The following is a 25,682-nucleotide window of genomic DNA, read 5'->3' on the forward strand; positions in this document are numbered from 1 at the left end:
AGTACGAGTATGTGGAAGCTCTGCGGTTTTGCCGGAAAGTACAAACACGTTGAAAAGTCAGCAGTAAAAAATAAGGCAAACAAATCAAGAATGCTGAGATGGCTACTTTCGCTGTGGCACGTGTTGACAGTTGTTGCTGTTGAATTTTTCGTTTTTTGTCTCTAACTTGTGGTGTTCTGCCACTAACTATCTCATGGGGATGTATATCCAGCTTATACCCTTCATAGCTCTGTAAAAACTATGCATATTAATTGGTTAATTTTTTCATGTTCGACATAAATTTTTATCACCGTAGAGTCAGCCCTTCACATCCGCACTTTTTTCCATATTGAACGAGAGTTAATTTATTATCTAATTATGCACACAATTTGTCACACTTTCTGTCACACTTTATTACATATCTATACATCTCACTCTTTTCGGGCTGCTCCTCATTTAATCAGATTTGGTTTGAAAGTGTTGCTCACTTAATTATAATATGGTGTTTTTTTTTCATTGTACTGCCATTGTCCAGGGATTGTACAAATATTTAGACATTTTGATTGTGCCATTTGCTGAATGGAAAATGTGAAAATGTTATTTAACAAAATCACAGTGTAGGACTTTTGTTTTGGCCATTTGTTTACAGCCTAAACGAAATCACGACAATGCAGCGTAAATCAACAAAATCAGCTGAGAGACAAATTGCCCTAAACACGTAAGCCCCGCATCAGCCACATCCAGATACAGATACAGATACTCGTACAGTTTCCAGCTTCATCGGCCAGATGCACATGTCAATTACTGGTTTGTGATTATGTTTGTAGCCCTGTATCTGCCTTTGTGTTGCCTCCATTGACGAGCTAAACGTGGGAGGGGGCGTCTCCTGAATCCGCACCCCTACTCGTACGTACATATACGTATTTATTTAAATTTATCGCATTGCATTTTTGCGTGCGTGCGAATCCGCAATGAATAGGAAAGTGCCCATGCAATTTGGCGTACATATACGTACGAGTTCGGGTATTTCATGTAATTAACAATTTAGCGATTGGAATGGCAGCCATTTTGTCATAGACAAAATTGCATAGAGGGGGGTGCATAACAATGTGTATACGTAATATACGTAGTCGGGTATTTTGTATATCAAATAAATACTCAAATTAATGCAAATTCAGTTTTGATGCGCATAATTTCATTTTAATGGAAATTTTATACTTCCACGTAATTCCCGTTGCTATTGCGATGTGGCCATGCGGGATGGCCATGTGGGCTGTTGGCCCGAGGCGCTGCAGCATATAAATAAAGGTGCTAGCCAACGTAATTTAATTGCTTATTCTCCCATTATGGCCATGGCTGCAGCAGCCTTCTGTATTTTTAAATATGCCATTTATGCGATATTTCTAGAGGAAGTGGTGCATAAGCCGTCGCGTAGAAGAAAGGTCAACCCGAATAAAACTCTCCCTCCAGCTATGCGACGGCCAAGAGGGGGATGCATATGGCATATTCTAATGGTTTAAATAATGGGTGCAAGAGCATAAGGAGCTGCTGGAATGTAGAGCCAGTTAAATAAGTTCCAGTCTTCCCGACTGCCTGGTAGCCCCTTCAATACTTGAGTATTTCAAAATGGATTGCTGTCCGCCCATGAATACGCACATACATATATTTCCTCTGCACAACAAATCCTTCAGATATAAATCCTTCCTATCACAGGGCATGAAATATATGGCACAAGGTGATTTATACATTTTGACTGAGTTTATAGGGAAATGGGCATAAAAGAGGGAAAAATATGTTGCTGCAGCGGATGCCCGGCGCAGCTTTGACGGATTTTATTGTACGTCCTGCTATGGGTATGGTATGGGTATGAGAGGCGGGTCCACCTGTGGGTCTGGGTATGTGTGTTGGGTGAGAGGGAACGCTTAACTTATTAAATGCGCACACTCCGTTTTAATTACTCACAAATACACATACAGCCGTGACTATATGTGTGCACATGTGAGTTGCTAATTGCGGGCACACACACAGCCACACACATGCCAGCCGAGCACAATTTTAATGCGCACTTCCGTTTCCGCTGTAATGCCTGTGGCATAGTTTATTTTTATATTCCCCACCAACACGGGGTGGCTGGCACTTCGGCTGCCTCCTTTCTGCGGTGCGTAATTGTTAATTTTCAACCTGAAATGATGAACGACTCCGCTGGCTGACTGACAGACTAATTGACTGACAGACTGGTGCATTGGCAGCGGCTCACAGCTATTTGCTGACGTTTTTGACGGGAAATTTACAGTGTTTTAAGTGCGTGGCCGCAAAGAGGAAACACGTTAACACGGGATAAACATGGACAGGCCCAGATCCAGTCGGGAGCCAGTCGAGAGCACACAGAATGCAACCACAAAAGAAAGCCCAGAATGAAGTGCAGCAGCTTAAGCAAATTAAGCGTAAAATCACAGAAATGACAGCCACTGGATGGACAAACAGACCGAACCAAAAAGCTGTAGGAACCAGCCCTCGAATTGAGATTGAGACGGTCACGACATCATTGTGCAATTATTTAAACATTGCCACGGCCAGCAGTAAAAGCAAAAGCAACAACCGAGCTTAAGCAAATTGAATTCGTCGCATTCTCCTAATTGCGGCCAACACTCAAATGCCCCGCCCCCCACCAGGGCCCAACCACCGAGCCACGATCCGGCAGAGCCCTCACCCGCACAAAATTCGTTTCATTTCTGGATAATTGCTGCTTAAATTTCAATTCGAACTGCGCGGAACGAGGGCGAAAGAAGGATGCAGACGCTTAAACTCCTGCCGAATGCTCTCCTCGGTTATCCTGCACTTGTCACAGGCTGACATGGAAATTGAATTTCCAGCAAACGAAAGTGGGTTTACAGCCGCCAAAGAAGATATCCTTTTGCCTAGCTACAATTCAGATGAATTGGATGACTGTAACTGGCTTATTATTTCACACACGCTGCCGATGAAAGTACGAGTATTATACGCGCACAGAGAGTGTCTTACATGAAGTGTCAAATTCGCTTGAAGTCTCCTGCTTAAATTTTGGAACTTTGAGTGATAAAAAGGATTCTTTGAATTGGATTAAATGTTTCTTTCTTTTACCACAAAACAGCAGACTCTCCTTCAATGGTAAATTAATTTCTTGAAGTTGAATTTCCCACGAATTCAATTTCCATTCGTCTTGAAGATGTCGTATCATCCCTTGTCAAACTTATCCTAAAAGTCTCCAAGCTCTTTGGCTGCCAGTGTATAAGTAAAATTAACATTTTACCTCTTGGGTAGAACTAATTTTCTATGCCACTTAACGGAGGGGAGAGTGGGAGTGGGAGCTCGGAGTCCAACATCGTTTTGCCTTCCGGCGCGACCAGTACTTCAGCCTTCTTTCAATCAATTAATTATTGTTTTATGCCGCTTTCAATCCTTCAAAAGAGCCCAAGGAGAAGAAAAAAACGCAAAAGCAAGAAGGAGCAGCACTCCCTGTGTCCTTAGGCCACACCAATGCGAAGGCGAAAACCAAAGCAAAATGGACGCATACTTTACAATTAATTTGCCATTACGCCTGGTCGGGGCATGGGCATGGACGGGACTGCAAAGAGCACTCTGCCATTTTTAATCGATTTTCATTACAGACCCGTTGGGTCCGTCGTCCACGTCCCTGTCTGCCTCCGCTCGTCACTCACTTGACGCCTCAATTGGCCCCGTCTAAATGGGCAAACAAACTCTCGACGTGGCGGCATCTTCATTCCCATCTCCACCTCCCGCTCCTCCTGTGCCTGGCCATGGCCCTGGTCCTCAGTTGGTTGCCTAATTTGACTAATAAGCTGGCCATTGCAACGGCTGTTGAACTTCCGGTGGGTTGAGGACGGGAATGCGAATGGGGTGGGGATGAGGCCTGTGATGCCTGGGCCTTCAGCCACTTTTGGTAATTATATGCCAAAACAGTTCAGCGGCGTTGAAGCGGCTGTTGGGAACTACTCTCTCACTCTCTGATTACGGCTGCCCTTTTTTTGTTTCCTCTTCCTTATTGGTTAATCATTTGCCGTAAAGATTTTAATTTCCGCTTTTTAATAGGGAAGCGCTGTCTATCGTTGTGGTCTGGGATATTGCGGGCTTAATCCCTGTGCCACTCTTTGGGTTCTCTGTTTCTCTGTTTGCCTTTTGAATTTTTTTTTCGGAATTAACCGAAGCTGTAATTGGTTTGCCAGCGAGAGTAGCTGTCAGTCAAGATTAAGTTTCGACAGACAGAAAGGGGAGAACGGCTCATAATTTCCATCTTAAGAAATCTTAAAGAGACAAAGCCAGTCATGAACAAAAGATTTGAGTTTGTGACTTCCATTCATTAGAATAATTTGGCCCGACAACGTCTCAAGGACGTGAACCACACTGGTGACAATACACAAATTACACAAACCCCAAAAGTGATATGATTGCCAACAGGCAAAGGTAGGGCTAAACGATTTGACTTGGCCACCAACCACTTGAACTTCAAATAAGGCCACAAGTATCGAATATTCGATGTGTTCTAGGGGTTCTGGGAGTGCCTTTGTGTTTGTGTTGGATAAATCGCAGGCACACACGCAAATCGGTGAACAAATAAGAGTGTGAGACCCGTGGGGAGGGAGGGGGAGCCCATCGATTGAAAGGCAGGGCAATTCGGGCTGGTATGAGTTGCCATTGAAAGGCATTCAATAATTTACTAATGTCTAACACACAGCGGAGCTGGAGGGAATGAAATCACATCAGAAGTCCGTCCACACTGTAATAATAATTCCAGGGTGTCACAGATACAGATACAGAGTACATTCGTAGCGACAATGATTATTTTCCCGGCGGGCAATTTCTTACGCAAATAAGGTTCATTCAAGAGGCGTTCCCGCCGTCATCAGAAATACGTACGACTCAACACACACTCGATTGACTGGCAGGTTTTGTGACCAGTCTAATGACCACATGCCATGATGGCCAATACTTTATAGTGTATGCATTAAATGTGGATTTGCTTGTGCATAAATTGAGCCGTAATTAGTAGCAAATGATTTTGATATTGACCTCAAATAAATACTGACTCTAGTCTGACACAAGTCTGACTCTAAATACGTGTATAACGACAATGAACAAGTGAGGGCATTTGCAATGCTAGCTCTATGAAATCATATCGCAGTATACCTACATATTTGAGGGCAGTCTAGAGTTTTGTATCTGTTGAGTATCTGCAATTAATAGAAATACAATACAGATACTCGTACCGACACAGGAACGGATGGCGTACTAATTGGACGTGAAATGTATAATTGGTATTGAGATATATGTATTCATGTGTATGTGTAGCTTTGTAGTGAAACGATTATGGAAAAACGGATCAAAGTTTACGCCGGCTAAAGTTTTTTTTCAATTCAAAATCTATTACTTTGTACAACCTTTCCTAATGTCAACATAAGTTCTTCAAATCGGCTTAGAAAAATAAGTAAATAATTACCTAATTCATGCGTTCAAAGTTTAATACATACTACATATTTAAAATGAACGATGGAAAAATAAGCAGGAATTATAAGAATTCTAATTTTGTATTTGAAAACAAATTTGAAATCAAAAATTTGTTTCTGATTTGTATTATACAATTTTTTGTGCGTACGTAGTACAAATATATATTCATAATTTATGCTTCACTACCTAACGTTTCAAATTTAAATGGAATTCATTAAAATCGAACCAGAAGAAAAAAGACAAATTGAATTTACTTTACTTTAAATATACATTTTTTTTAAAGTACTGTTAATACGACCCATATTTCATCTAAATAAAAAACACTTTCAAATAAATTGAATATATTAAATTTTAAATTATTTAAATTTTAAACATTTAAAATATATTTAAATCAAACATTTTCATATATTTCAATATTGTTGTTCCTATAATTTCCACTCTTAACACAAAACATCAAAGTGTAAGTATTCAAATTGAGGGACTTTTATCTCTGAGTGTATGAAAAAAGAAAATACAAGTTTTAATTGCCTTTATTTTTTCTGTGTAGCAATTTTCTGAGTCCTGTCTCTGTGTCTGCCATTGTTAATCGCACAACAGCTGCCCATCATATCCATGATATCCCTCTCACAATCCACATCCACCCCATCATTTGTATGTGGTTAATAACCCATAATTTGTGCAGGCCCATCCAAGGGCAGTTCTTTCACATACTCGTCCACAGACTTTCCCAACCACTCACTCGATTCACTGCTGATTCTTGACTTGACTTTGAGTGTGAGTATTCATTACACACATATACATACGCAGAAGAACTCATGGCTTGTAATTGATATGAGAAGCAGAGGAAGGAAGACAAAGAGAAAGAGAGAGAGAAAGACAATTAATAGCAGGCCTCGCCATGGCGTATACGTAACGTCCTACAAAATAATTATAACCATATTAAAATGTTCCGCAAAATGGTCAACACTTAACCTCAGCCCCTGGCCTGAACCCCAACCCTGGCCCTGACTTTGGCTTGAATAATTCAATAACAATTTACAATCAATTAAAATGACTCGCAAAGATTAAAAATCTCAGACATTGGCCAAGTTTATTACGTGTGATTCGGAGTGTGTATGTGTGAGCGTGGTCGTGCTTGTGTGTTTGTGGCCCTGTCTGAACTCAATTTAGCGTTACTCATGGTCCATTAATTTGCCATTTTCATGGTAGGTGCAATAAAGTGCAAAGGGAACAAAGGCAGAAGGCACAAGGCACAAGGAAGAAGGGAGAAGAAACATAAGCGAAATGAAACGAAACGAAACAGAAGAGAACAGAACACCCACCAAAAGTCGACACCATCAAGGACCCAGAAAAAGGGTCACTTCCAGTCGACAGGAAAGGCAGAGGCACAACACAACGAAAGCAGGCAGCACAAAGCCCTCTAACTGTCTCGACCCCTCTCAACGACCAATTACAACTAAACAGCTTTAATTTAATTTGAGCCCACCCTGGTAACTGGTCCGTTCGGGCCTACCCACAGTCCCTCTTCAGCATCCAACTCCATCCCCCATCCTCTCCATCCTGATGCCGCTGCCGCTGCGGCTGCTGCTGGCCAAGAACAATGGCGCGGATGTAATGTTCGCATTATGCTCGTTCACAAATTGTAAGCAGCCATTATGTTTCTTCATGTTGCCCATGTTTCCCATCGCCCAAGCCCCTGCAACGGCCAGTCTTCCCCTGTGTTTTCCGCATTGTAATGCCCATGGACCTGGGAAGCCTGGAGCCGAACACCGCCCTAACATCAGGCTGGCCCTGCCGTGTTTTCCATTGTTCCTGTCGGCCTCTTCCTCCTCGTGGCTGTTCCCTTGCTCCCCTGCTCCCCTGCTTCCTGACTCTGCTCTCTGTCATATGTCAAAATAATGGCGGCAACGGGCAGTCATTGCGTTTGTTTGGCACTGCCCATGGCCACCAGCACAATCCACACCTGAAGGGCTCTCCTGGCGGGTTGTAAGACATACAAGACCCAAACAAACATTTCTAACATTACTTTGGCTGGCTCAAAAATTGTAAAGAGTTGGAAGGTTGGAATCGATAATTCGACTGTATAACACATTAATTACTACTGAAAATTTGTAGAATTCTGATGATTAATCTTTATAGAAGCTTGTCACATGCATTTCTAAGTACCGTAGGGGGATTGCTTTTGAGACAACTTCAAATGTATTAAGCGTCCCCTGAAGTTAACCCCTTTGAGAGCTTTTCATTTACTTGAAACTGCTTCTCAATTTAGTTTATATACTCGTAAAATAATAATAGAGCAGGCCCAAATGGTGATGACCACAAGACAGATTTGGCAATCCGGTAAAGCAGAGGCACAACCTACACTTTGCGGTCAAGAGCAACAAGTGGAGGAGTCCGAGTCCCCGAAGAAGTTTGAAACAAATGTGGTTTGATGTGGGCACAGTGGTCACTCGATGTCGATTGCGTTTTGGGGTCACAGAAATAAAACAGTTAATGACACGCACAAGACACAGACAGAGTCAAGTATTTAGTTGATGAATTTACTTACAAACTCCACATTAAAGCAAACAATTTGGTGTTTAAGTAATTGAGTGTGGAACTGGGTGAGGAGAGTGATGGTGGGACAATGAAATCATCAGCAAATTACACAGCCCAGTGATTAGACCTATTCAGTTGAAAATTCGATAATCGACAATTGCGAACCGGGGAAAACCACAAGAAACTTCCGACTCTACGCCTTGACGTCTGGCACTAATTAGGCTCACTCAAAATGCAATTTAATAAGCGAAATATTGAAACTGAGTGGCAAACTTCCAGCCAATAAAAAGGAAAAAGTTAAGGTAGGTGGAAAATTCGAGGCAGTAACTAAGCGAAGAAAATTCCCCTGCCATTCTGCTAGTTGGAAAATAACTTTGTTTGCTCTCCGGTGGTTGGCTTCGTATTTGTGCCAATCAAATTTTGTCTTTCAGTTTTTGTTTGCCTGCCATTTGCAAACACATTTTTCGCAATTCAATTTAACCATGGCATGACTTTTCAATCCGCCAAATCAAACACACTCCGATGGCCATAAATTCTCGGACCGCGTAATTTCTGCGCTTTATTTATGCATCAATGGCGTGATTTATTTGCCGACACTCTTGCGCAGACCAGACCGCAAGCATCACTTCAAGTGTTCATTGTTGTCTACACTTGTCTTGTTTGTCCTATATCCCATGCCATAACACACCATACCATACCGATATCCATCCATACATATGTATGTGATTTTTGCTGTTGTGTGGTATATAAAAAAAAACTATAATTCATTGTAAATAAAGCAAGAAAAACACAATTATTTATCACGGAGCAGACAGACATCAGCCTGATGCCCAGAGGCTCACTCCCAACACCCAGGAGCCCCATATCCCTGTACCATCCTATTTCATACTCGTACCTTCTGCCCACACAAACAAAGAAATTCAACAAAACAAATGTCAGTCAGCAGACAGAGAGGCAGGGGATTGGGCCTCAGAACTCTGTCTGTCTCTGTGCCGCGCCTACCAAAGCGGCTCAAAGTTTCGGGCGACAACAAATCTTCTCGTTCTTTTTTTTTGTTTTTTTTTCATGGATGAGGAGACTCTCTTTTTGGCTCTGGGTGACGGCCTGCCAGGACAGGGAACAGAAAAAGGGACTGGGGAAGTGAGCTGACACACTGGGGCTGTTCCGAGTGTTCCGGAGCGAGTCTGGGCGACATATTTTGTGCTAAATCTTCTTGTTCACACTAACGCGTTGCTGACAGTTTTTCTTTCTTCATTTTTGTTATTGTTTTTCAGCTGCTTTTGTCTGACTCTGCCTGTGTGCTGCGGCTATTGTTGTTGCTTTTTCACAGATTTCAAGTGTGACAGTCAGTCCGTCAAGCAGGCGTCAGGGCAGACACAGTCACTCAGAGTCGGTGTGAAATATCTCGGTAAATGACCAAAACAAACACCCCCGCATCCAAAGCACTTGTTATGTCAGGGTCACACTGTCCCCCCCTGTAATCTGTGGTTGGTCTGGCAACGCTAGCGATCATGCCGACGTTTGGTTTGTGTCTCGGCTCTAAACTGGTTTTCGTCTCAATGGATGCTGCGAGATGTTCGTTTGTGTGTTTGTTGTTGCTGGACTTTACGCTGCTGTTAATTTGGCAGTTTTTCAAGCGCTGACATTGACCTAGATTCCGTCTGTCGACTGCCAACGTCTTCTGGCCCGCTTTGCTGCCTCATTTGCCGCTTGGCAACTTTTCTGCCTGACTCGATCGAACAATGCTCGTAAATGTTGAGTGCTAATTGCGGTCACTAACATTTGGCGGCCATTCACACAGCACAGCAGCAGAGCGGGCAAACAATAGCAGCAGCCATAGCAACCACACAGCAGCAGCACAGTAGGAGCAGATACTCGATTCATCTTTGAAAATGCATTTGCATTTCGTTGGTGGCTCTGCCTCTAGAAACCCCAAGCCAAAGCCCCAACAACCTGCCCTCCCATCGACCACATTTGCATATTCGATTTCTGATTTCTGTATGCCTCAGTGTGTGTTCGAGTGGGCTGCTGCTGCATCTGATTTTGGGTGTACCATTCCCATACGTTAGTTTTTAATCATTTAGCAGGAACCTAATGCGCTTAGTCGGAGAAAGCGCATCTCATCTCTAATTATACGAGAAATAGGCATATGCAGATATTCCAGAACTCATTATATTCTCCATGGCTAATTTGGGAATAATTTTGTTTTCAATTGGAAAGCTTTGCAGCTGGATATTTTCATTGTCTGATATCTGTTCCTCATGCTTAAATTTCGAGTGGATAATAAGGTTTTATACACGATAATTAGTCTTCGACATGAATTGAAATTCTATTGAACGTTTGGGTACGGCATTTTGTACAATATGTACCAAAGATGTGCCTGACTTCATAGTATTCTTTCTATTTATGAAGATATGTAAATGAAATAATTTTCAGGCTTAAATTTTAAATATTATTGAAACCCTATTATAAAAAAAATGGCTTTTTAATTAGTAATCAGAAAGTTTTGGAGTATCTCCCACAGTTCACGTAGGCCAATATAAAAAATAATTAGCCCCAAAATATTCCATCGATTCATTCAAAGACTGGACACACTTAAGACTGAGGGGTTCTTTCGTATAATATATGGATTTGCACTCACATGGACCCCTTGGGCACTGTCATGTTCAGGCCGTCGAGCACGACATTGGGGTTCTTGGTGCTGCCGTACATTTTGTGGGCCCGCCTCACACAAACCGCCTGCTGGCGTCGTGTCGCCAGTGTCGAGGGCTGTGAGATGAAGAGCCGGCGACGGGCCGCCAAGTCCAGATCGCTGTTGGCCGTTGTTGCTGCTGCTGCTGGCGCCGCTGGCGGCAGTCCATCGGCGGCTGCATCCATGTCGAAGCAGTCTGCAAATAGTGCATAAATCGATATTAGTATTGTATATGGGGTTGAATTGAAATAAAAGAGCCTAAAATTGGCACAACGCTTGCTTGGCTTTGCCCTGGCATTGTTAGTCATTGTAAATGGCGTTGCTGTTGCTTTTACTGCTGTGCATTGACAAGGAAAGTGAATATCGATAGTGATGGCTCGACAGGCCCCACGCAACGACAGGAACTAGCGGGGAATGTATGTGTATTCTTTATACCTATAGCTTAAGGGTACTTTGTTTTTTCAAATAGGTTGCCAGTGTACAAAAATAGCTGTATCTCAAACTATGATACCTTTTCTGGATCAATCTATCATTTAACTAAGAAAACCAGAAGAATAGTCTCTTAAGTACAGACAAATCGAGTCATTAATAATTAATATTATATTAGATGACCAACTTAATTCAAGGAACTGGGGTAAAATTATTACTTTGATCCTCGTATTCTCTGATTCTTTAGAGTATGTATTTCTTCCCACACATATATGTATGCAGTCTGTCTCACAATACTTGTTTATTGATGCTGCTGTCGCTGTCGCTATCCCTAACCCTGTCACTGTAGACCCGCCACGCCCCACCTCTAACCTTTGTCGTCCGTTGGTGCAGGCTATTTTAGCTAGTGTCGTTGCTGCAGTTGTTTCACAGTTGATTAAACCAATTTTTGTATATCGTCAAGCCAGGACGGACTAGGAATAGCGAAGAGCAGGCGAGAGAAGACCCGGTTAGAAGCTTTAGCCTCGTGATGGATATTGCTGTCATGTAGATTCGACCCCTCCTCGATGTTGCTGCTGTTGCTGGTGGATGCTGCTGGATGCTTCTGGTCGCTGGCTATTGCCAATTTTTGGCTCGAACGAAATCAAATTTTGAAAATGGCTTCGCTTGTCGCCAGAGACCCCCATGATGCCCTCTAACCCCTGTCCAGTATTCAGTGTCCACTGTCCTGCATCCTCTATCCTCGGTCTAACTGCCATTGGCCCTGCCCTGTGTAGTGGCATTTGCCAGTTAACGACAATTTGGCCAAGTGCTTTGGTAGTTGGTTTTTATTTTCGTTTTCATTTGAAATTGACATTTTGCTAATCGAAAATGCAGCAAACAATTTGCCCGTTTGGGGCAAAAGTTTTGCAATTATTTTGCCCCGCAAAAAGGTCCAAAATAAAATCCGAAAGAAAACTGAAACAAAATCCAAAGCCAAAGCCAAAGCCCGAATGCCATTTATTGATTTACTTCTCCACTAACAATGGGCCTGTTCCAGAAACAAATAAATAAAAATAAGCATACAAACAACTAAGTAACGGAAACAACAACTGACGGGATGTGGTTTTTTTTGTTGGGATGGGTTTTGGTTTCAGTTCGGTTTCGGGTCGGGTCGGGTCGGTTCTGTTGTGTTCTGTTGTGTTTAGTTTGGCCTTTTTTGGCCGCTCCGGCTGCAAGAAATAAACTTTCTTGATAAATGACTTCAATGTAATTAATTTCTGCTCAGCTCGCTTGCAGCCATCCCGTGGCAAGGAGGCGACCCAGACAATGGCCTGGTACTGGCACGCTTTGGGTTTGGGTTTTGGTGTTCTGTGGCAAAGAGCAACCAGCAAGCAGCAAGCAGCAAGCAGCTCATGAGCTATGCCTTGGCAGTGGCAGAATGCTGTCATTGCTGGTTAGCCTCCGTCCTGGATCTCCTGCCCTGCAGCATTTCAATTAAGAATTATTGTTTAAAGATGTAAGTAGCCAGCAGCTGGCTGGGTCGGAGTAATCATCATTGTTTTTCCCCGAATGAGCAATGGAGGATGGTCGTTGGACTGCACCCAAAAGATAGTAGCTGCAGCTTTTGTTCTAAGCAGATTATAACTGAATTAGTGTCAGAAAAGCACTGCATTTGAGTCGGAGATCATGTCTCTTCAAGGATTCCCCACTTATTACTCATACGTCGTGTGGCTTGGGTCAACCGCTGACGAATTTTGTGTTAATTAACTTATTTGTAAACCAATTAATATTCACGGCACAAGAATGACCCATGAGATGTGCCCAGGGAATCTTGGCCTCTAATTAAAACTTTATCTTTCTTCTTAGACGAGACTGATTGGGAGACACCGCACCAGCCGCAAATTTAATCAAACAACTGTAAAACTAAGTCCATGCATAAAACAACCAGATTTCTGTAGAAAGAACAAACAATAAAAGTTTTGGTGCAATAATTTTTCCGGGCACGAAATAAAAGGTGTTAGTGGAAAGCCCCTTCGCCATGGCAGGGGCAAAACCTTTAATGTAATAAACAAAAATGGAGGTAAGAAAGGGAAACTGTTTGCCAAATCTTTAAACTTGTCCTTGTCCAGAGCGGGTATCTCTCTCGGATATGGGACTCGCATCGGCTGCACAGATTTGTATTCGCTTTCTGGCAATCTTTACGGGGTTTTTGTAAGAGAGTTCTGCTAAGGATGGTGGTCGGAAACAGGTGCCGACTTGGCAGGCAGAAGGAAATAAATAAAATCACACATAGCCTGGGATAAACCGAGGGAATTGCCAGTGGCAGAAGGACAGCAGCAGGGGGAGGGAAGCAGGGACAGGTGCGCACATGCATGAAAAGTAAAATATGTTTATATAAATAAAAGACAGCAGCGGGGGTAGGAAGGAGGCAGGATGGCAGCCGGGAGGCCCAGACCCCGAACAAAGTTTGAAGTTCGGCAACATAAAGAAGTGCAAATTGTTGCGTGCTGCGATTGTATCTATCGAATGTGAGCACACGAAAGCTATTTCCTGCCAACAAATATAAACGCCGCAATAAAAAGGAACACAACCTCAATGCCAATGGCCACGCCCATAAAGCAGGCGCGACAATGAGTGGAACTTGTGGGGCACGAAGGAGAGCCCCAAAAAGTTTTTTTCGGCAAACAAACAACAACAACAACAAGAGAAACAAGAAAAAAGTTGTAAACTGAAATGATTATCTGGTGCCTGACACTTGTCTAGCCATAGATACACACGTATCTGTATCTGTATTCTGTATTCTGGGATTTGTTTTTAGGCAGCAGGTAAGTAACCGAATGTTTAACCCTAAAACAGAATGCGAGTCACATCCTCCTCGGGGGCATTTGGTTTACTGCGGTTTTATTGGTGCGTACGAGTATGATGTGCGGCATAAGTTTACGGTCGACTGACTCTTTGTAGCATTGATGATGTCTGTTTATGGCTGGATTAGACTTTACCTAGACATTGTACCATAGATCAGAGATAACAAAAGGCATGAAGGCATATATCGATTCAGAGGTTATATGGATTAAAGTAGATTACTGATCTTCAAGAGCCAGAAAAACGAATACTTGGGGAATCGCTAGTTTTGGAAGATATATACATACGTTATTGAAAAAGATTCTAAGAGTCTGCTTAGACCTTTCACCAGCTCGGATGCTAAAACTCTTTCCAGAACAATTTTTCCCAATCGATTCGCCTCCAGGGCTCCTCCTCCAAATGTGCATTCGCTTTGGCCCTCAAGTTTCTTTAAATATATTTTGAAAGCACTTTCATCTGCTTGAACGAATCATTTGATTGCCAAGGCAACGGACAACGGACAGACCGAACTAAGGCTCTGCTTCCGCCTCATTACGAGGCCCCAATTTCGAGGCGACTCGTGAAATGGGTCAATGGCAGGCCAGGCCCCACATCTTACCAAAGTCATTTGCATACACAGCAGTGGGGGACAACGACAACTCGTTGAAGACTAATAAATATTTATATTTATTTTCAGTTTTGCACATACAAGGCACTCCTCACCACACACTTTGTCTCTTTCATGAGTTGCCCTCAAACACTTTCAACAACAACAAAAAGTATAGAAAAAAAGAGAATATAATAACAAATTTCCACAAAATTTTACGCTCAATAAATTTGCACAACAAAAAATGCTGCCTGGTCATCGGCGAAAAGTGCGCTCATGTGTTAGTAATCCCCGGAACAGGGTTTAACATACTCGAATACATATGTACATGTATGTACACTCTTGCTCAAACGAAACATTTTCTAAAACAGTTAGCAAGTAATTTGGCACAAGTCAAGAGCGGATTCTTTCAGAGATCAGCCTTCAATGCTGCTGCCATAAAGCGTTTAACATAATTTCTTTTGGCCACATTGTGTATACGCCTTGTGTGCCCAGCAGCCCAGACTCAGACTCAGACTGTGACTTAGACTACGACTACGAAAATTGCATAGGCAAACTGGCTTAAATGGCTAATAACAAATTGTTTGCATTTAAATTTTCATTTTCATATAATTTTCATGTTCCCAAAAATTGAAAAGCCCTCACACAACTTAATCAGAAGAACACACACACGAACACTCTGGTAGACAGACATTTTGGCATATTTGTTTGCTGGTTTAAATTCTGTATCCTGGCACACAGGGGCTGCAGCCAAAATATAATTCTGAAATTCAACAAACAATTTCCTGGGCGTAACCACAAAATGTTCGAGCCAGAGCCTGTTGAAAATGGCCGCCCATACACATTCCATATACCATACCACACGAGCAGGGGGATACAGATACTCGTACAATTATGGCAGGAGAAATACTACTCATAGATCGTTTGTTATGCTCGTTGGGTTTTGGATGTTGTTCCTGCTCGCCAGGGATTTCGTTGTGGGCTGGGGATAGGCCTGTGTCTAGGGGCAGTTGCTGAGGCTGTAGCATTCTGGTAAGCGCATTTGTATTTAATGAAGCCTATTTTTCTTACCGAACATGAACCGCAATTATTACGAGTCATTAGTTTCCTGTGCTGCTTCGAACGCCCGACCCACTAATGCATAATGAAAGGGCCTGGGCCTTCTCACAGATAATAATGTATGGACTGCTGAGTGAATGGAGTGCCTGCCAAGGCTGAATTCTGTGTGCTTTGCACAGGCCTACATCTGAGATGGAGAGAGAGAGAGTTCCTGGAATACACTATTGTAGAGCCAATTAAGCTGTCACAATTTGTGCAGCAGTCATGGGCATATGTACGATTTGTCAGTGGTTTTATTTTCACTGACTACCCAGAAGCTGCAGTCCCGTCGCTCCATTTGTCTGTCTGCCACTGAGTCAGCGCATTTCAAATCGTTGTTAATTGAAATTTGTGAATTCAAAATTCTAGTTTACAGCTGCATAAGCAATCGCTATTGCCAATGCAGTCGCAGTCGCAGTCGCATCGAATCGCAGAGCAAATGCGGGGCAAAATCAATGGCATCGATGGCGCTCGGAGCCCGGGGTCCTGGTCCTGAGCTTTGACAAATAACTGATCAGGCAAGCGAAACTGCGCGCTAACTGAACTGGAGCAGAGTGGCAGTATGGCAGAATGGTTCAGTGAATGTAATTAAAAATTGTTTCAGTTGGTTATGGAACCTGCGCTGATTGCCAGAAACGCAATTTGAACAAAAATATTTTAGCTGTAAACTAGAACGAGCTACTAATTTGATGCAATTCAAGCCACTAAAACTCGACAAACCTTAAACTTTGTTCTGGGTTAAACAACTCAAGACTATAGAACGAATAAACCTCTCCAGATTAATCGACTTTCAATCCTCATTCAGACTGACAATCAGTCGGTAGTCGGTCGCCGTTTAATTACATTTTGCTTGGCTTTGAGCTAAGTAAATTGAGCTAATAATACGAGTATTAAATAATTGTTACCTTTTTGCAATTTTGCGCAACCTTTTGACTGAACTTTCACTCGATGAGCGACGCAGACGGCTGTGGGATTTATGTACTTTGAGCTAAAGAGAGAATTTGAAACTGCCGGGTAATTAGTCCCCGCGTTCAATGATTAGGCCGGCGATACGTATAGAACAGCTTACACAACAGTCTTCCGAGTCGGGCTGCACACTTTGCACCCTGAGCTTTTGACTCAAGAGTGCGACATGCCAGGGCTGCGCCTCAAGGAATGTGCATCCCCAGAGTGGACGGACTCCTAACAAACAATGCAGTCACCGAGGAGGGGGGGAGGGGGGTGGAGACAGCCACTTTTCACTTAGTCACAGCTTAGTGCGAAAAACCGTTTGTTAATCAACGTGCCTATAACAGAACTGACATAAACCTGGTACCCGCAAAGGTCGTACTTTGATTGCCATCCAAACAATGTCTCTGAGACATGCGGAGAGATCGGTAGAGGCACCAAGTATCGTATCGTAAATACTTATGCGGCAGAGTGCCCGTACCCGAACCCGTATCTTTGACTTGTGACTCGACACTTGAGGACTGCACTTGACAATGAATTCTCCCGACAGATCTGTGGTGGGCCAAGTGGAAATGGAAAAACATGAGTACGTCAGCAGCGGCGATTGCATGAGGCATGAGGTTCTCCGTTTCGCCGTTCTCGCCGACTGGATGCAAATGCAAATGATTGCCGCTCGTCTACGGCAAAATGTATGTAATTTATAGACACACATTACACTAAGTATAAACAGCACTATATTTTCATGGAAATCTACAAAATTCAGCATGCGAATGCGATTTCTATGTATGAGCCACACGAGCTGCACTTTGGCTCATAAATTTTCCATGCGACAAGTGCACAATGACTGGGAAATTGTCTAAGGTCAGTTATGGGCTACAAGACAATGCCAAAGAAATGGTTCAGATGTGTGGGAAAGTGATCAAACTATTGAGGTGACTGGTTATCGTGATTTCATATAACTGTTCACTCGGTGATTTTCACACATTCCCAATAGCTTTTCCACCCGCACACAGACACACACCAAAACACACTGAAATATTTATGTCTTTGCATATTTCAGAGACACATTTGCACTTGACAATAACAACATGGAGGAACAAGCGGAGCAGTCGCTGGAGGTCGTTGGAGCCCCTGACAAGGATTAGCGCAGAGGGGACCACACATGATGATGATGATGATGGGGATGGGGATGATGGGGATAGAGATGGGGGAGCAGCAATGCTACTGCTGCTGACAATCACAGCCATGAGCACAAGAGGGAGGGAGGCAGACTAGGAGCTGGCGCCGCCGTCAGCAGCATCGGAACATAAAGTGCATTGCGTCTGGGTTGGCTTGTTAGGGGTGCGGCCTGGCTTGGGGCCTAAGACCCCCTCAGCAGTAGACAACAAATAACACTGTAGATGTAGATGCAGCGGTAGCTGTAGATGCAGACACAGATACAGCTACAGATACTATGGCACCCACACGCAGATACTGTTGCCTCTATTTGCGTGACAAACGCAAGATACAGCAGCCAGCTGTTACACGCAACCAGAGGGGGGGCGGTGGGACCTAGAACAAATCTCTGTGACACCGACAATCACTTTCCAGCCACACAACAAACAAACAGATGGAACATATAGCCGCTGCTTGGCATACATTGAACTTTTGGTAAATCGATCAAGTGTACGCCGTGTGGCAGTAAGGAAGGGCATGGGGGTAAAGCACTCCCCCTGAGAGGCAGAATCTGCGAGTTGAAGTGCCGCTCTGTCAGATAGTCGAAAATCTTGGCAGACTGCACACCAAAAAATGAAAAGGGGCAGAAGGCCCCCAGCTGTTTAGCATTTATTTGCATATGAGGAGGAGATTGCGAGAGCTTCTCGCTTGTTTGCTCTTTTCTGGGCGGGCATGTAAATATTTAAAGGCTTTTATTGCTTTTTTTCTTGGGCAAGCCGAGGCAAGCTCAAAATTTCCATTCATATTCGTGAGTGGAAAACGAAAACACTGTGCAAATTATGTGCTCTTCAAGATTTAAAGACTTCTGGAATTGCCTTTGGGATCTGGAGTGAACCCTGGAGTGTGGACCCAGAGAGAACGTCAATTAATTGGCTAAAATAAATATTCACGCTTCAAGACCCGTTCCGGACAAAGGGCAAAAGAGGGGCAGAAAATACAAATAAGGAAATAAATAAATGGAAGGCAAAACGAGAGTCAAATGCACATGAAATGCACAAGTCAAAAGGCCATTTCGTTGACCAATAAAAATGAAAATACAAATTTATTTGATTGCATTTTTATACCCCAGCCAGTGTCTCTCTCTCTCTCTCTCTCCGTCTCGTTCTTTTTATGCTTATACTCGAATATATGTATGATTCTATATACATAAAATGGATATCGTTGACTGCGATAGCGATAGGGCATGACAAACGTTTTGCTGCTGCCATGCACAAAATATACGTATTTGTCGCTTTTATATGTCCCCAGCAATTGACTGTCGCCTGCAATTGTTGGGCTATGATTTAACTAACGTTGCACCAATGGTGTCGTGTCGTGTCGCATCCCCCGAAAAAGGAGGTCAAACGAGATTTTAATATCCCTACGACCGAGCATAACTCATTTTCATGCCTTCCTGCCAGCCACCCAGCTGGCAGTTCAACGTGCATTTAATTTATATTTGCTTATAGACAATGCCCAGTCCAGCAATAATTAACACACACGACCTCATGCGAGCTTCAGACTTTGGTTTGGGCTGCTCTGCGGTTAGAGCTTCGGTTTCGCAGTTTGCAGTTTGATGTGATGTGCAAACATTTTCCAACCAATTATGAACAGATTTCCACGCCCGTGTTTCAAGGTTCACAGCTGGCGGACTACATTTTCAACTGTGTGTTACCAACTAAATTTAGTCAACACCGCAACAGAAGGACAGACAGATAGATGACCGATTGCTACAATAGCAATAACAATTAAAAATGCGCTTTCATTGCATTTTATTCAGTTTTACACTTGGTCGCATTCGGTCCAAACAAACACACAAAAAAAACCAAAAAGCTATAAAGAAACCCAAGAAAAAAAGACGAGGCTTGGGATACCCTTTCATTGCTCTATCGTTACGATGGCTGTGAAAACATCTTCTTTCAGAAAACCTTCTTAGAGTAATGGCGCTAGGTAGCGTCCTGCAATACTACGAGCATGACAGTCGTTTAACCAAACCATTGTGGGACGTGTCTTTAAAGAAATAAGGAGACATGTGTATAAATTACAATAACCATATATTTGTACTAGTGTAAATACTAGCAAAATACTAGCAACATACTAGAAAAATTTCAGAAAATACTAACAAAATACAAGAAAATGCCAGGAAAATTACCGACAAATACCAAAAAGACACTAGAAAATAAACTAAGAAAGCATAGAATAATTCTCTTATTAAGAATATATAACTTTTATGGTATCATAATTGCTTTCATAACTATGTTTAGGGCATCTGATCGAAATCATAGCACCCTTCATCAGGGTGCAAGCGCCATGGTACAATTTTGATCCAATTTCAAGCCTCGCCTTCAGCTTGCTTTCCAGTCCGCTTCTCGGTTTGCTTTTCCGCCTGCTGCTCATCCAAGTTGCTTAGTCAACTTGGTGAGTAATCGTAAACTGAATGCTGCTTTGCTTAGTGTTTTTTTCTACATTTTTGGTGGGGAAAACCAAAACCGAAACCAACCGCCAACTGAAAGGCCAAAGTCTGGCGAACGGTCTGTCGGACTGTAAGCGGCTTTTGTGTTGTAAGACGAGTAGAATGTTGGACCGGTCCAAGGCAGCTGCCTTGCTGACTTGCTGACTGGACTGGGTCTGAAGCGTTCAAGTGTCACTTGAAGGAGTCATTAACCCGGAATAATCTGTCTGCAGTGACTTAAGCAGTCGTCCAAACAATCATCCTGAGAACGGTTTTCAATTAAGCAGCAGACAAGGGACACTTCTGGCACCTGAAATTAATTAAAGTGTAGCAATTCAATCCATAAAAGACTCCTCTCAATGTCAGCGGTTGGTCGGTTTTTCGTCTCTCCTTTTTGTGGGTAAACCCTTGAAAATCATGTCATCACATTTCCCCCCAGCAGTACGAAAAACCCATCATCAACGAATTCAACTTGGCCAAATGAAATCACAGCCAGTCGCCGTCGCCGTCGCCTGCCTTTTCATATGTTGTATGCCCCTAGGATTTCCAGCGTTCCCTTAAAAAAACAAGCTTCGAAATGAAATGCAAATGGGGGAGAGCCCTAAAAAAGCGTTGCAGCGTCAGAATAAAAAGCGGCTACATATGCCTGTTTATATGCAAATATTACTGGTACATATGTGCGTAAACATTTGGCAATTACTCGGAGCCAGAGCCGCATCTCTCGAACAGGAGCTGTGGCCGCAGCCGGAGCTGGGACCGGTGTTCAGGATTCGGGGTCCGTTTTGTTATTTTTTTTCACCACTCAGCCTGGAGGCTGATGTTTGTTCTATTTGCTGATATACAAATACGTATGCGAAAAATAAATTATATATGGTATCCTTATAAAAAATATAAAATCATAGAAGCAGGGAATGGGAGCGACCTTTCGTCGTGTTTGGCTTTCGGGGATTTTCAATTTAAACTGTGATTAAATTTCTATACGGTTCAGTGCGAAAAGTCGTGAAGGATGTGCCTGGCAGCAGTCTATTTGTATATTTTATTGATTGATGTGTAGGGTCTTCAATCTGTAGTAGACTATTTTGCCACCACTTTCAGATTATTGCTCATTTTTTTCCCACCGACTCCGGCCCGCTTAGATAGCATTTGTTATGCAAATTTATTTTCGATTACTTGTTACCAAAGATTTGCCTCGGATTATGCAAATGTGTCAACCGTAGTAGATGGCGAGAGTGCACGAGTATACGTAGTATCTCCATTATAGATCTACATGATTGCTGCCTTACAAGTGGCTTATTACGGCTAGTGTTTGTCAGTTGTCAGAAAGTGGGCTAAACGTTGCTGAAAATAAAGCTACGAGAAATGGAGAGAAACTTTGCATATTCTCATGGACATAAAAGACGATGAGTTGGAAAATTTATTTGCTCCTCCGCTGATTGTTCATATTTATGGCTAGCTCTATTGATTTTGCATCGAACCGAATTTCATTGAGCCATTTTTCCCGCATTGCCGTTGACTACGACGACTATTTCATAACTTTGTTAGGAGTATTTGCATAATTCATTTTTCTCCGCCAGCTTGCGGTGGTTGCTCAAATGCTATTTACAATAATTAAACCCGGCTGACTTGTGGTTTAAAAATGCGAAAATTGATTTTGATTTATATTTGTAGCCGGTGCCAAGACATTGCCGAAGTAGGGCAAGGAAACTCTTTGGGGGGTATTCCGGCCAGGTAGGAAACCGTAATTTGATTAGACTGGATTAGACTAGAGAAGTATCTTCGATCTGTGATGACGTTTCAAAGAATTAGAATTTAATTATTGTTATGCTGGATATCCATCCTTTCCTCAGTTCCATTGAAGGCCAGTCTCTGGCATGCTGTGCCCTCATTTATTATGACCTTTTTACTCATCTGACACTTTTTGCAAATGAAATCAAATAAATAAATTCAATTTCCCACCGACTTTTGGCGCTGGGCCCTTTTTTTTGTACATGTATATGTAGTTCCATAAAATACAACTTTGATTGCATTCGCGGCTCCGTGTCTCATGTCGGAAAATGAAATAAAATGAAAGAAGAAAAAAAAAGACAAATCAAAAGGAAAATGGAAATACATTTATTTGTATTTGGTTGACTATTTTTATTGGCGGTTACCTTTGGTTCGCTGCAAATTGTTCTGTGTGTGCGGTCGTTTAATTGAATAATTATAAATACATATATATTGCATGGTGGAATTATTTTTTGCACTTTTGCATAGCTTGTAAATCAATTGCCATTACATCGGCATCCGCTATATGGCACGGCTGCGCCGCATACAAATGTAACAAATGGCCAAAACTCCGATGCGCCTTGACAAACTCAATTAAATTACAAATACGCTTCCCCAGCAATCGACAGTGCGCTAAAAATGTTGACAAAGCATCGCGAAAAAACAAATGGAAAAAATATCCAATACAAATATAAATTGTGCAGCAGGTCGGCGTTAATTGCACTTTAAAAAGCCCCAAACAAGTGCCAAAATGTTGAGTGTAATTTATTGCAGATGCAATTGTCGGCCGGTTAACGAGTGCTTCACATAGAACAGGCCACGGCGGCACTAATTAGAATTTTTGGCGAAACAATTAGCAATTTGCCGGAAATTATTTCAGTTTCCATTTCTGAAAACATTTCAGACTTTTATTTAATTTGAAATTTATCGAAATTTTTGGAATATCAAGTTTCATACTCATCTGTATTGCAATGCCATAATACAAGATCTCCAATATAGGGGAATTCAGCTGATTATTCGCTAAGTTTTGTCAAGTTGTACGTGTAAGTAGCCTTAACGAGTTCCTAATGATATTTATAGTATTGTCTATCGGCCAAATGTATACTCTCATGTGTTTTCTACACTCTAATTTTATCTTACTCCCACCTAAAATTGTCCACTTAAGCGTGCTGGCCATCTGAGTTGTATTGTTATGACCAAAGTTTATTTTTAATAAACAAAAAATGCCTCATTTGTGTTACTCATTCTGACTTGCAACTTCTTTGAGAACTTGTGCACAGATTTACATTTTTATGATCTCCAATGAACAGAAATCGATGCAAAAATTAATTCATGACAAAGGAAAAATGTTCGCAATAATGTTTGATGCTTTATTAAATGAGTACGACTATAAGTTTTCTGCAATTCATGTGAAATAATTAACTTAAGCGGACCCAAGAGACGACGCCTTGACCACATTCATTTTTTATTCATTACTTTTCCCATAACCAAATTATTCCGAATTTAAGAGCCACTCTTTATAGTCCGCACATAATTTTCGTTCAACCTCTTTAAATCTGAGCTTTGCGTACGCGTGGTAACCCTCTTCTTTTGCTTTTGTTGAGCAGGTCAAAGTTAACTAACGAGTGAGGTTGAGTTTTGCGGTTTTAATTGTGCCAAGCCGGTGGTGTTGGTGTTAGTGTTGTTGCTGCTGCTGCTTTTGTTGTGGGGGCACTTACTCTCGTTGTTGCGGTTTGTGGGTAAATTGGAAAGGTTAAGTACCCGGTTAGAGGCAGAAAATTAAATAATTATGTACAGGCGATTGTAAAAGACACTGCAACCGGTTGTGTTTATGAATTCAACTCAGGGCCACTCAGAGATGGGCACAACACTCTGCGCAGAAGACACTAACCTACAACAATCTCAACTCAGTTAGGGCACACACATTAAACGAAACTTCGTTGTGGCTGCCACATGGAAGGTTTTTCTGCTCTTTAACAGACGAAGCAGAAAAGTTCAAAAAACCCAAAGCAAAATAAGAATGAAGCCAATTTCATGCACGCCGAAGATTGTATACCCTTGAAGTTGAAAGAACTTGTTGGTTTTAATACAAAAATTATTTTGGGAAAAATTATTCTGGGTGATAGGTAATTATTTAATTTATGTTCGAGTGTGTCCTTCCTAATCCTTAAATAATTCTGAAAGGTGCGTTAAAAACATCTAACTAGATATCTAATACCCAATCAAAGGGTATAAAAACGTGGCAGAGGCAGGCAGCAAAAAGTCAACGACAACAAAGGCAGAAGCAACATCAGCCCTCATATGGAGATTCAGCTTCAGGTTAAGCTTCAGCTTCAGGTTTTCCTTCAGTTTCAGTTCAGTTTTAGCCGCGTTTGCATTTTAAAGCCGTTGCCGCTGACCTTGGGCTGCATAAATCGAATTGGAGCAGGTCGTTGACGAAGCTGGTGCTTCAGCGGCTGCTTCTTTTGTTGCTGCTGCTGCTGCTTCTGCTGCCTGCTGCTGGTGATGCTGACTGGCGGAGGGAATGTACATATTGTTGGGGCCCTGCATTATCTTTTTCTTTTTGTGGTTTCGATGGCATCCTTGAAACATCGAGTGGAGAAACCACTTTACCCTTTCCATTTATAATGAGGATTGTCGTTACCTGTGTTGCTGGGGTTCTTAAGGTTCCTGGTCTCGTTGCAGGTTGTGCAGGTCACTGTTCACTTTAGCAGATCAACGGGGAAACACAGGAATTGTTGTATAGGTTTTTTTTTTTTTTGGTTTTAATTTATTTTTAATTTTTTTTGTTGCTGACTAAATTTTGGCTTTGCGCGGACAAAGTCAACAAGAGAGTAAAGAACACGTTTGCTTTAAGTTAACCTGTTTTGGCAATGCCCAAAGATTGCGATTGAGCAAAGATTGAGCGCACATACACAGACACACCTAACGCGCACACACAGATACGCGTCCACTCACACAGATATACACAAAAACTAGACGAAACGAACGTCGCGCATGCGAAATATGAAGCGTGGTTGCTGCGGCCGTACTAGTACCTCTGTATCTGTATCTCTTACTTGCACAATTAGCCAACAAACTAAGGCACAGAAATTGCCACACTGAGACACAGCGATTTTCAAATGCTGCTGACCCGGCCCATTCACAATCTCAATTGCTGTTTGCTCTGATTTACGAGTATTTTGCGACAGAAAAAACACACCTCAGACAATTCGTGTATTCCTGTGCAACCGTCTTAAAACTCAACTCAGGTTCTTTCGATTATCGCGCTCTTTCGACTGTTTCCGCGTGCTGCTGCTGGTGCTGCTGCTGCTCGACTCGGCGACGTAAGTTCAACTGATCGCAGTCGTCGAGACGGTGCTGACAGAATGCGCGGGCCGCTAGAGCCCACTCCGACGTCTTTTTAAAGTTGTCTAAACTGCCCGTCGCACAGTGGTACACTTGGACTTTTTCTCAATAAAACTCGTAACTTCTAAACTAATCATGTTCTCGGAACAATTTAAAAGTTTTTAAAATTAAAACCCTTGCAGTTTGACTACAAAATGCTTTGTAATACACGTATTATCTAAAATTGTTGGAAAGCTATGAATATTAGAATGATATCAGTGAGTTATATTAATCATACGAAGAATAAATACAAAAAATTTTTTTTTCTT

General features: G+C 42.2%; 1 protein-coding gene across 1 annotated transcript in view; it reads right to left on the reverse strand.

The window, feature by feature from the left end:
• osy (ABC transporter oskyddad) overlaps positions 1-25,376 on the reverse strand; it is a 47,506-nt gene extending 22,130 nt beyond the window's left edge. Inside the window, exons 1-2 of the mRNA XM_002137610.4 lie at positions 24,671-25,376; positions 10,661-10,907 (exon numbers count right to left, since the gene is read on the reverse strand). Coding sequence (XP_002137646.2) covers positions 10,661-10,896 — 236 coding nt within the window. The 5' untranslated portion in view covers positions 10,897-10,907; positions 24,671-25,376. The remainder of the gene's footprint in view (positions 1-10,660; positions 10,908-24,670) is intronic.
• Positions 25,377-25,682: the final 306 nt, after the last annotated feature.

This window comes from Drosophila pseudoobscura, chromosome 2 (genome assembly GCF_009870125.1).
Source record: "Drosophila pseudoobscura strain MV-25-SWS-2005 chromosome 2, UCI_Dpse_MV25, whole genome shotgun sequence".
Taxonomy (NCBI): Eukaryota; Metazoa; Arthropoda; class Insecta; order Diptera; family Drosophilidae; genus Drosophila; species Drosophila pseudoobscura.